Source organism: Diadema setosum, chromosome 11 (assembly GCF_964275005.1).
Source record: "Diadema setosum chromosome 11, eeDiaSeto1, whole genome shotgun sequence".
In the NCBI taxonomy this organism is placed as follows: Eukaryota; Metazoa; Echinodermata; class Echinoidea; order Diadematoida; family Diadematidae; genus Diadema; species Diadema setosum.
Window position 1 is genome coordinate 2676326 of NC_092695.1, and position 13328 is coordinate 2689653.

General features: G+C 36.3%; 1 protein-coding gene across 1 annotated transcript; it reads left to right on the forward strand.

The window, feature by feature from the left end:
* The first annotated feature begins 449 nt into the window (after window positions 1-449).
* On the forward strand, window positions 450-9585 carry LOC140234941 (acid-sensing ion channel 1-like). Its single transcript, XM_072314981.1, has 10 exons — window positions 450-661; window positions 1338-1505; window positions 2657-2833; window positions 3751-3875; window positions 4140-4327; window positions 4944-5088; window positions 6044-6097; window positions 7347-7494; window positions 8599-8690; window positions 9464-9585. Exons 1-10 carry the CDS (start codon window positions 450-452, stop codon window positions 9583-9585), a joined length of 1431 nt encoding a protein of 476 aa, XP_072171082.1.
* The last annotated feature ends 3743 nt before the right edge of the window (window positions 9586-13328 follow it).

Sequence of the window (13328 nt, forward strand, 5' to 3'; positions counted from 1 at the left end):
TTTGTCCCTTTCTTCTCACAGCTAGCGCAGCTTGGTTAAAGATTAAGCGCTTGAATAGACCCTGTACTTCAGCGCCTCTTTTCTCAGTTCACACTTTTCCAGAGTGTGTGCTTTTTTTCCAGTATTTAGATAGGTTTGGAGAGTCCATTTGATTTGAGTTATACATCAATTTAAAGCTTAAAGTCTGCTCTTTCAGAATATGGTCTTAACTAAAAATGCATATCTGGCGACTTTATGTTTGTTTTGTGGTGCAGGGTCACGTGTATATATATACACATATAAATACAAAAATTTGTGTATATGTGGGGGGGGGGGGTAAATACATCACCATCATATTCTGTAAACGGTGATATAGGGTATACAATCGGACAATATTCCAAATGTTCAACAGTCCGAAATTATAATTCATATATTTTTTTTTAATGAAACGGGAGGCCAACAATCCCAGCATGTCTATCACGAAAGATGCTGGTTCTCGAAAGGACTCCAAAGCCTCCATCATAACTACGGGCAAGCTGGAGAAGCCACAAGAACGGGAGGCATCTGGCGTGTACCGCGACAAAGTGTCATGGGCAGCCGTCTTCTACAAGTCTATCCCGGACGCCGTGAGTCTAGCCGGAATCAAATACGCCTTCAATCCCCGGGAAGTCCGCTGGCGCAGGTAGGCATGGGTGTACCCCGAAGGCTTTGCATTCGAGTAATTTATTTTTGTTAGAATATAAATAAAAGCATTACGATTTTCTTGGCTTTTGTTGATACCTCAGCAATTTTGGGCCGAGATATATTGTCGTCGCACATAAGTAATTGCGGAACTATCTTTAAACAGAAACAAAACAAAACAAAAAAAGCGAATACATGTCTGTATAACTTGTCAAATCTCGTAACTGTAATATATATATTAAGAAAATTCAATGCGTTTTCACTATAGCACACTAGAAATGAAAGTGCACTTCACTTACCACTTTCAAAAAGAAGGGGAAATTACTGATATCAATTACTTTTCATAATTTTTTTTTAAAGATTTGAAATCGAGTTGAACCAATTCAACTGCACTTTTCTCTTCCTAACAAAAAGCAATACATATTTTTATGAAATTCTCTTCAAATTTTCTCCATGTCAAAACGAGAAGTCAGTTGCAGTAGTCTTTTCATTCAGCGTTGGCTGAAGAGAAGAGCTGATAAGAAAATGCATCACTTTCACGAGATTGTCCGATTTTGGTAAAACTTTCATTAATGTAGTTTCTCAATATTGCTGGATTCATTCAATGCACATTATGCATGGGTTCTTTTTCCAATTATCAAGTCTACCAATGTCTACAAATGTTGATATCCCGACAGAATTCTATGGCTGGTATTGGTCGCAGCTGGCTTTGGTTTGATGAGCTACCAGACGATCGAGAGATGTCAGTTTTATTTTTCCCGCCCAATGAGTGTGGATGTCACTGTGGAATACCATCGATCCGTACCGTTTCCTTCTGTCGCCATTTGCAACGTCAATGCTTTCAAGTGAGGCACCTCGCCGTCCATATATTCTCCCCTTTTTATTCCATGTGTCTTCATTCTTGTTTCTCGCCCCATTCTTTTTTCTTTTACAGTTAATTTGATTTGACGGTCATTGCTTATTTTCCTTAAACAGGGGGGTGGGGCAGAGTTGATAATTCTCGTTACTTGCAATCAGACGTCTTTAATTCGAATCCCGTCAAGTGCCTACGTTTTTATGGACCAGATGTTTTTACCCACCATAAGATAGACCCAAGTGTATGAATGGATACATGCACGCCAGGGTAATAACAATAATGGCAGGGTCCTTTTGTAGAGCAGTGGCGTCCCTGAGGGAGGTTGTGCATATTATGGTGATAATGATAATGATGAGAACAAAAGTGATGCTGATATTGTTATCATTATCATTTTCATTATCATAATTTATTGATCAGTGACAAATTATAGAATTACACTTTATTCAGTGACAAACTCTAGAATTACACTTTATTTGCCGATCACAGTTTACCCTCCACATATCTTCCTTTCCTCAGGGATAAAACATCTGGAGATTATGTTACTAGTAAGGACAACTTTCTTTTTTTGATATCTCACACATTCCGAAACCAGTTTTCATCAAACACACTTTGAATTCCATTTAGAACTTTAGAACTCTTTTATTTTTGATATTATGTTGTTTTTTGATGAAAATCGGTTTTGAAATTTTTGTAATTCAACTTCAATTTCAATTTCATTTTCATAATTCTCGATGAAAACAACATCAAAATTAATGTTATCACAAAATGAAGTAATACATGATATCCAGCTAAGGAGGCATAATATTACAAAATGAAATAGGGCTTATCCAGCTAGGAGACAATAGAATATTGAAAACTAACAAAGTGGTAAATCTATGAAGTTGGAATATGAGAATAAGTGCTAAAATAGCTAAGATATCGAAAAACAAAGTGGTACAAATAAATAAATCAATGCAAATCATGCTACGGTTTAGAAAAAAAATCTCACATATATTTCATATATTTTAAATATGTATCATATCTACGAGAGAATGCAAATGCACTGGAGTTTCTACTAAATAGCCATCCTCAGAAAGAGGTACAAATACTGGAATCCAACCGAATCAACATACCATTGCTTCTTTCCTTGTCCCTCTTAAGAGCATCCCTCATATCCCGGACTGCTGTTGGACGCTTCCTGCATGATTACTCCTTGTCAGGACGGAAGGCTGCCGAACGTCTGGCTCAGGTTGAGGCCTCACGAGGCATTCTGAGCCGATTCAACACGTCCGTCTTGTATCAAACGTTTGGCCATAGACTTCAAGACGCCATCATGTTGTGAGCTATCAATTTTGATTTGATTTGACTTATTAGTTCCTGTATTATCATTGTACATACACCTTATACATGCATTGTTGGTGACATACATACGTCTATAATCTATTAATAAACATAAGTTGCTGAAGTATTTTTATTCATCACCCTTATAATGTACAGTAAAACGTAGCAGCAATACAATAAGTAATGCAAAAGGGCTACAGCTCAAGTGTAGCTTTATTTCCGTGCAGCCCTCATGGGAAAAATAGAAAGGAGGGATGACTTGCGTAGAGATAGGATAGAAGAAGGGAACAAAGAAAGGAAATTAATTCCGCTAAACTGATATTTGTGTTATGTATATAAGTTTACTTATGACCCATGGTGATAATAATTTTAAGGCTTTTATGGGAGCGTGCGACTGGCACCAACATTTTGAGATTTGTGTAAAACCTTTGGGGGATGGATCACTAAATTCATTTTCTATTCAAAGCGTATGTGCAAGCAGACATTATTCAAACCATATTATTTGTTATAAGTTCTTTGAGATTTTTTACTATTGTATTATGTATAATAATTGGATAGGCTAGAGCATAAGTTATGAGAAGAGCTTCCACTAGCATGAGAAAACATTTTAAAAAAGCAGAGAACCCCAAATTGTTAAAACTTTCACGCGAAAGAGCAACAATTGTAAAAATAAAAATAAAAATATTCAAGTTTGACAGTTTGAAGTGAATTGTCTATTCTTGCTTAAATGAATTTATAGTTGGCTCTTCGACGTGTAACATTGTCAGTGTCCAGTACTTTATCCAACTTTGAGAATATTGACGATATCATTACCAAAAAGGATTTTCTTTTTCGTTAATGCTTTCGTCTTTGAGGATACCATATTATTGGCCTATGGCTAAATCGTCCACTGCGTATAACCATTTTCTTTCCAGTGCTCTGTGGAATGGAGAACGGCTGACAATGGACAACTTCACACTAAAATTCACGGACTGGGGGCTCTGCTTTGCCTTCAATGATAAAGAAAACGGCCTTCCTCCACTGCGTGTCTCTTCGTATGGTAAATTCCTATCACGTGACGTTTAAACACCCGTTTCAGTAATTCATTGCTTTTCATTTTCATTTCGAAACAATTATTACATCTCATTAATATGAAAATAAAAGGATATTCCTTGTAACATAGTATCATAACAGAAAGTGATCGTGTTTCATTGTTAAAGATTAATGGAAGCGAAATCTGAGGGGCTGCTTATTAAAAAGTGAACTTGTTTAATTAATGCAGTCCCCTTACTTACGGTCCCCTTTACACGTCATCTCTCTGCAGGGATGTCTTACGGTCTTGATGTGAAGCTGAACGTCGAGCAAGACGAATACTTCTTTCAACCACAGGTTCGACAAGGGGTTGGCTTTCAAGTCATGCTTTACGACTACGGCACCGAACCCTTGATCGAATCGGACGGATTTGCGGTGTCCGTAGGAACCGAAACTTTTATCGGAGCAGAAATAATAGAGGTTGGGTAAAACCTGTGGCTGGAGTTTTAAGGAGATTTTCATATAAAAAGTTCAAAACAGATTAAGCAAAAGCAGAAAGATCCACTTTTGTCAATTTGAGATACATGAGATCAAACCTACTGAAAAATAACAGAATTATTAAGATATTGTGATAATGTGATATCTTCAGAAGTGTTTCTTGTTATGTAAAGTTGGTACAATATTATTGAAAATATTTTCTGTTTTTTCTGTTTTATAATGACCTAATTACTTTAAAGAAGAAATAGAAATGGCGTTTTATGATTGCTGTACTCCAACCCATCGGGTTTTTTAATTTTTTGTGTGTGTTTGTGTGTGTGTGTGTGTGTGTTGCTAAAATCCTATGAATTATCGTTTCTATACCGATAGATGGGTCTCTGTTGCCGTTACATTCACGAGGAAAATCGTGTTTTGTTTTGTTTTTTCATTGCCGTATTTTTTCAACTTTTTGCACACTGTTCAGATAAAGCAAAATGCGATGATCTTTTATATTTTAAACCCTTGCCACATTTTGCATCATAGCTCCACAGACAATAGACAAATATCTCGTGACATTCTAATATTACGAATAGTTTCAACTTTCATTTTTCTGTCATAGCATCACTACAAGGAGGCCCCCGAAGGCGACTGTAAGAATAAGACACTTAAGTACTTCGACACCTACGGCCATTCAGAGTGTCTATTGGAATGTGCTACGGACTTCTATATTCTTCACTGTAACTGTAGCACCATAGTGAAAACTGGTATGCGTATAAATGAACACAGCCCAACATGTCCGTATATACCCCCATTCCACAGAGATTTTCTCTCATCGGTCACTCTCGGAGGCAAAGTTTGTTGCTTCCGGCTACTCACCGAATTGTATCGGATCGCAGTCTGATGAATCCAACTTGGTTGGTCGAGTATCAAATGATGCTAGGTCAGACATGTCATGAGTGACCGATGAGTAATTGGGGTATTTTTTGTTGAGCCTATTTTTTCCCTGCCTTCATCCTGTCTTTTGTCGCTTTCATTATGTTATTTCCTATTTCTTTTTCTTCTTTGTCCTCAAATTCTCTGCATAGTGAGTCATACGAATTTTTCCCCTTTGATGTCGCTTTCATGTGCCAACTATAGTGTTCATGTGCTTGTTGTATGTGCTTGTTGTATTTCCATTTGTGTCACCACTTCTGTAAAATACGTACTTTTAGTTAGAGTGTCGGTGTACAGATCTTACGCCCTACAGGGTGACATGGGTTGAAAGATAATATGGCCCAATACCATTAATACAACTGTACATCACATTTCACAATGTGAAGTAAATACGCATTGATCATAATTGTTATTCGGAGCGGCATTATAAGTGTACGCATTTACTATAAATATGTACACACACCAGTTCACATTACGCCAATTGACCTTCACACAAAATAGGTTTGATATAAAGTATGCGGAACTTATTTGCTTGCTTTTATTTCATGTACATTAGCTCATTTGTGTTCAATGAGTGGGCGAGCTTTGTCAGTCCGTTATGGCATAATATAGGCGTAAGAAATGCAGCATACTTGGGCACGAATCATTCGTACATGTATGTGCTTCCATCTCCATAGTAAAGTAAACTGATAATGGATATTAATCTGGAAAAAGAAAATGTGAATTGAAGGTGTATTGGTTTTTCAGCAACTAATTCTTCATCTTTTGCCTTTCCTTCCTTTGCAGAGGCACCGCAGTGTTCGATCTACAAATATTTGAGTTGCATCCTACCTACTCACGGTATGTCATCAAATTACAATTAGTTTTTGATGTGAAGCTGAAATCTCCCGCAGAAATGCACAACGACGTCCTGTTTAATGCAGAATACCAGAATGATCTGTTTACCGGAAATTTTCATTGAAATATTTAAATATTCGAATTTATTCGATAATATCATTAAAACGTTAATGCATTTCAAAAAGCCTTCCATATTGACGTTATGACACTACGTAAAATTATTTCACCTTATGAGAGTTATAAGGGTATTGTGTGTTTACGAATATGGAGCAACCTATTAATTTCATGTGTGTGTTTGTGTGTGTGTGTGTGTGTGTGTGTGCGGCAAAAAAGACGGATATTAGCCCAAATCGATTCGTAATCTTGATTGTTAATATCCCTTTCCAGAAATTGTAATACTGACCCCCCCCCCCCCCACTTTTATTCAATGTCCAGTTTCGCTATGATATTGCTTTGTGCAGAAGAGATCTGGTATCTCAGCCTGCAAGGCCCAAGGCCATTCGAGAACATCCATTTCAAAAAAAAAAAAAATACAAAACCAGCAAAATAACATCTTATCCCGTTGAAGACTAGTTTTGCGTACACTCGGGCATAGGTCAGGCGTGTTAAGGCAAAATCAGCCCATCCTCAATGGGTTGTATTTGCAAGTTATGGAAATGTTATGTCTTGGATAAGTTTTAAACAGTTATTTGATTTAATGACTATCTGTATTGGCAACACTTTTCTAGGAGTCTCCAAAGATGATAATCATGTTTGGACTTAAATTGGACTCTTTTGTTTCGTTTTTGTTTTTGTTTTTGTTTTTGTTTTTACTTTTAAGTGTATGGGCATGATATATCGATATCGCAATGACTTTCCCGTATTCCTCTTTATAAGCCAATATCTATACCGTCTACTCGAAACGAACGGCAATTTTACCCGGTGACGAAGTCACGAAATAAAAACAAATCAAAACAAAATATCAACAACAGTGCGAAATAGTCGCTCAACCAGGTCGAGATGATGATGATGATAAAGATGACAAATGGCATTTATATCCCGCCTGTTGTAGATCACACCCCAAACATTGTCACACTTTGATAAGATCCCACTCCCCCTTCCTCTGCCCCTCTCAATCTTTATGCCTAAATACTTTACTGACCACCACTGCAAAGCTTTAAGTCATGAAAATGTTTAATCGCGTGATTAAAATCGTTGTTTTAAAGGTGCGACATGATGCAAAATCAATTCGGTGTATTTTCTTCACGTGCAGAGCTATTTCTGCAGACTGCGCCATGTCGTTGTCCCCGCCCGTGCTTTTCCCGCCGATATTCGGCGTCCGTCTCCTCGCTGAAGTTCCCATCCTCCTTGTGGGCGAACGTCTACTCGGGACGATTTTCTGAAAATGCTTCACACTTCCGGTATGAGTAGCATGACCTGTCTGGAAATCTTCAATCCATCCATAATTTGTACACTCTATTTAGCATGTTTAGTCATATACTTTGTAGGTTCAATTTTGCACCTCTCGATTAGACCAGTGACACAATTACAGGTGCTCTAATGTGTCACTGGTCTGAAAGGTTCTAAGTTGCACTCAAAAAGGTGTTCCAAATGTGACACTTGTAAAGGTACAAAGTTGAAACTATTTTTCTTCGATTGACAAAAATAAACAGCTGCAACAGCAACAATATCAGGGAATCTTGGATTACACTTGGGTCAGCATGGCTAGACAAGTATTTTCTCAGCCTAGTCAAAGTTCCGTCCATACATTTTGTTTTTCGTTAATAAGGTAGGGCAATTTTATCACACTGGAGAAGTAGAGTTTGGCTATGACCGCCCAAATTAGAAACCTAAGAAGATAAAACTTGGTTGTTGTTAGATAACATACATGGTGAGGAGTTTCATATAATCATTCAGCATTAATTGCGAGCTTATTGTCTTTCATAACGTACACCGTGTTCTATTCCAGTATTGGCTTTAATGAGGTGAAAATAGTCCACCTCCTTGGAGATGACAATTAAGAAAAAACAACATATTCTTATGTACAACACGGAAATAGATTTTTTTTCAATTCAATTTAACTTGTTTTTTTTTTCATCAAACAAAAGGACGTACATGATACGATAATTCGTATCAACATAAGAAAGAAGTATTCAAACCATCAAGCGCAATGCATACTATAGAAAACTTTGCAAAAATCAAAAATGATCTAAAAAAAGCGATGGAAAAGTGTGATCCTCTGAAAAGTGGAGCTTCTAATTCGTGAATCTATCATAAACAAACAATCAAACAAACAAACAGACGAATAAAAAAGCGCTAATGCAACATATACATGCTTTGAACTGATTTATGCACCGTTGACGGATATTTTTATCGTAATGTTCATGGTGGTAATATTATAAAATCATAGTTGTTAGCGGCATTTTCTTTTCTTTTTTTTAAGAATACAAACTCAAGAGAACTGTGTTTGGGCACGGACACTATTCATTGAGCCTTTGAGATGATGTTGCAATCCTTCTCCACAGAGAGAACTTGTGCGCTATGAGTGTATACATGAAAGATCTGAGCATCCGACAAGTCAGACAGCACCTCGATTATAGTTTCTTCAGCCTTCTGAGTGAGTATACAAAATCATCTTCCCCAATACTGTCTTCTGCATTCATTGCCTTCTTTGTTACTTCGTCACGAATTTAAAGGTCATTCTCAGGGGCACTTACAAGAATTGCAGCATTCGTTAACCTAAATTTAAAACAATTCATTTATTGCATTTTTGTTTCATAATATGGGTACAAACTAGTTGAATGTTGGTCTTTTTCTCAAGGTTGGTTTGGTTGTTTTGCCTGTTTAAAACATTATCTGTTTAGAGCACATTTATCATGTTTATTCCACCGTGCATGCTTATGGTTCTTCATCCAATATCTAATGTGTGATACATACATTGGATTAATCGATCAGTTTAGTTTGACCGGAGTTGAGCTATTGGACCCCTGATAGTTATGAGCCTTGTCGAATTATTATATTCCACAGCTGGGTGAGCGGGGCAGTATTCAGTGATCAGACAAAATAACAATAATAATGATACTACTACTACTACTACTGCTACTACTACTACTACTACTACTACTACTACTACCACTACTACTACTACTAATAATAATAATGATAATAATAGCATTGATACGAGTCATATCACATGGTACCTGTTCTCTTGTTTGCAACACTCAGTCCCCCCCCCCCCGCTCCCTCTCTCTCTCTCTACGAGCAAGATTGTTACAACTGTCATTAACATACTTTCTTTGATGTGTCAATTTTCGGTATTTATAATTCTAAACCCAAGTATTAATTGCCATTATCGATTATGCCGGTAAAATGTATTCCGCTTGTGCACAGGCGACGTAGGTGGCGCTCTCGGGCTATGGCTGGGCGGAAGCGTGCTAACGTTCTTCGAAGTGCTCGATCTGATAGGACACTCTGCCTTCGTCTACACTGCACGGCTCTCAAGGAGACGCTAGCTTCTCGTCCAGTTTGTACTCGTCAATGTTTGTTTCATTGTCGTGTTCAGTTATTCATTTTAATCTCAAGTTCCACATGTACCTACCAACCATTGTAGGCATACCCCTGCGGTATACGTCGAAATACAATAGTACTGTTACTTTACCGCGAGATCTCTCTTTCGATCCCCACGACATCTCAATAATGTCTTTGCATGTACTGTTCTTGTATAATGTTTAGCTTGTTTGTTTGTTTGATAAAGAGTTGACAATAATATCTACGAACTCAAAGCAGTAGATACGTCTAAGTTTCGGTGAAACATGACGAGTCTTAAAAAAAAAAAAGTGAAACTCACTTTCATTTGAATGTTATTCACCGTTTTGAGCATTCATTCGTTCCTTTTTACTTTCATTTCCCAACAATATACGTGTATATTACGCACTTAATAATTGTATATTAACTGTGCCATTTAACTTAGTACACTGGATCATATTTAGAAAAAAAAAATGCATCTTATTTCATTTCAGACTGGAAACTGTTTAAAACGAATCGCTGTATACAAGCTAATATGGCTTGGAGTCAAAATCTCGCCTAAGTTGAATCAGAAGGAACAGCAGAAAATCCTTCAACTTACGTAAATTTCGACTTACATGAAAAAGTCAGGACGTGTGCATGATGTGCATAGAATTTTGTCCGACTTAAATAATGATTTTCGACTTGTGCGAAGTCGGCTTAGGCGAGGTTGACTGTATATATATTATATGTATGTACATATATATATATATATATATATATATATATATATATATATATATATAAATGTATACACACACAAATGTATATCTATACATATGTGTATATATATATGTATATATATATATATATATATATATATATATATATATATATAAAATGTTCATCTTGGAATTTTCCACGTGTTGGACTTCGAATGTTGTAATTATTAGAAGAAAGAGTCTCAAGTACGCCATGGATCCAACGATTACAAAAAAAAATTTTACAATTTTTTATTTTTCATTTTTTGTAATCGTTGGATCCATGGCGTACTTGAGACTCTTTCTTCTAATATATATATATATATATATATATATATATATATATGAAGAGTTTGTTTGCAAAAACCGACAAGTCCATATTTGCCAAATGGAGATATTTGCGATTAAAAATCAAGAAAAATAAAGAGAATAATAAGAAAATTTTTGCTTCAATTGACCGTAACTTCAAAAATACACCTTTATATGTAGTGACCAACATATCATTTAAAAGGTATTATTTTGTACATTATGACAGAGACCGTACTTCAAAATCTTCAAAAATGGACTTATCGGTTTTTGCAAACAAACCCTTCATATATATATATATATATAATATTTCTCATTTCAGTTGATTGTGAGAACACGATGTGGGTTCTTTTCAAAGTTTATAGAAATGAAAAATCTCGCCGGCGGGAGACTGGCAAATGTTCGTGCGAAATCGCTGCCTGTCGAGCCACTATGAAGCCCCCAAGCCACCCCACCCCACCCGAGATTAGGTAGATTGTTCGAGTGTCAGTGTATGTGATTAATACCCAAATAGTGAAATCTAGATATGAGCCATTGTAAATGAAAGAGAGACTCGACTTAAATGTCACGTCAAGCTACGCCTACCATTGTTGTCTTCTCTGCTTTCTCGTTGATATACAAAATACAATACTTCATCTTGTCCTTCTTTGGGCTGTCTAATGTGTGGGAACAATGCAGCGCAGCGTAGCAAAATATCATATCATGTTATATACATGTATAAAAGTATCATTTGCATTTTCCTTGGTTGTTAGTCATTTATTTTCATACATGCATGGAACCGGAGGAAGGAATGGTGACAAAGATACATTTGCGAATGTTTCGGTTTCCTCGCGGTCACTGAATAATGTTTCTTTCCACTTCAAATTAAATATAACTTCACAAAGGTTTCTGACAGAAGTGCTTTAATATCAATAACGATAAAAAAAAAAAACCCACATAAGTCAATCAAGGCAACAAGTTTCAATTTCAATTTCATTCGGGGAATTTTGTAACGTTAGATACCTCGTATCTGGTATGACTGTATTATGGAAAAAGATGCGTGTATCGATAGATAGAGAAATATATCGTTGTGTGTTTTGTTTTGTTTTTGATGCCATTTTCTATGGAGAGGATTCAGGTGTGAACTAGGCTCACAATAATACAAGAAACAATTCCTGTGGATAAGCTAATTATGTTCTAAAACCCTGAATCCCCCCCCCCCAAAAAAAAAATATATATATATATATAAATTAAAAAAAAAAAACAGACATAAAATGCGCTCTACGATGCTTCAGGTTTATTCTAACAAGAAAAATTTTCATATCTCATTCTATCATATTCGCAGTTTGAATTATTGAAACAATATCTTTTCATTATCATTAACATGTTCTATTCCGAAGATGCTAGTTTAGTTTTTGGATACGCCATCGGAAGCTTTCCCCCAGAGCTATTCTGCTCTCCATTATCAAGCTTTCAAGCCTGAAACTATGTTTATCATGGTGTGTAACTATGCAGCTTTATTTTGGAATAAAACTTGGAAGATGTGAACACTGTTGACCGACATCTTAGATCTACCAAGTGTACTTTTTAGTGGAAAAGTAAGCAAAGAAAATGGGATTCTATTTATTTTTTTAGAACATGTCATTATGAATATGGTACTGACGAAGAAGATGATGATGATGATATGAATGATAACAATTAAATAGACAGTAATATTAACATGTATTATGTAATATACTTTTTAGCAACGATAGTAATATACTTTATTCTACGAACGTATTATACGACAGGGGTAAATAGTTGTCCTGATGGTGCAGTTATGTGCTGCGTTTGTGTGCGTATGTGGGCATGTGGGCGTGCGTGTGTGTGTGTGTGTGTGTGACTTGCTCGTTCGTGTACACGAACATAAATGTGCTGTATTCTCTTGTTAGAGATACTAAATGAATTTCATAATAAATTTCATCTATATCAATTTATATAAAGAAATAATTCTGATCCATGAACCATCCTAGCCTCTGCCGCATTTATCATCATTGCTTTTGCGAAAAAAAAAAACAACCCATGATAATATTACTTACAAAAGCAGAACTTCTGCAAAAGCAATTATTTTGAATCAGTCTATTTTGAAATCTCAACATTTTATTAACCCATTAAGTATTGGTGAAATCTTAATGCAAGTATTATAATCGTGTCATCATTCAATCAGTGCATTTGAATTTTACTTCTTATTTACATTAAAGCGCAAGTGGTCACATTCATCGAAACTGCAGTTAAATCAGTATTCTGATTTCAGAGAGAGAGAGAGAGAGAGAGAAAATAAAAGATCCATAAACTTCTTAGATACGATTCCAATTTAAGAACAAATCTGCAGGAAATTACTAGAAATCTAGCCAAAACTTGTCATCTTGAGAGGGAATGAGGAACTTTAAACTCCTAAGGTGTATTGCCACTATAACATTTAATTATAAGTTTAACAAAAGTACTTTTTAACCCTAGCTAGGCCGGGCTATTTAGGTAGATGATACGGCCCGGGGGGGGGGGGGGGGGGGAGCTCCCAGGCCTCCCCCCCCCCTTCCATATCTTTGCCGTCGACCGCGCAATTGCGACGAAATTGGCACACACAAGTCATTGCCTATGACGTAGTCTAAAGTACCATGAAGTTAATTTAGAAATATATCATTTATGCTAAATTATGCTGATTTATG

Excerpts from the sequence above, each read along its gene's own strand:
- LOC140234941 (XM_072314981.1), top strand. The coding sequence starts at position 450 with ATGTCTATCACGAAAGATGCTGGTTCTCGAAAGGACTCCAAAGCCTCC. Across the intron at positions 3,876-4,139 it reads ACTGCGTGTCTCTTCGTATG|GGATGTCTTACGGTCTTGAT; the intron begins GTAAATTCCTAT and ends ATCTCTCTGCAG. Across the intron at positions 8,691-9,463 it reads TAGTTTCTTCAGCCTTCTGA|GCGACGTAGGTGGCGCTCTC; the intron begins GTGAGTATACAA and ends GCTTGTGCACAG.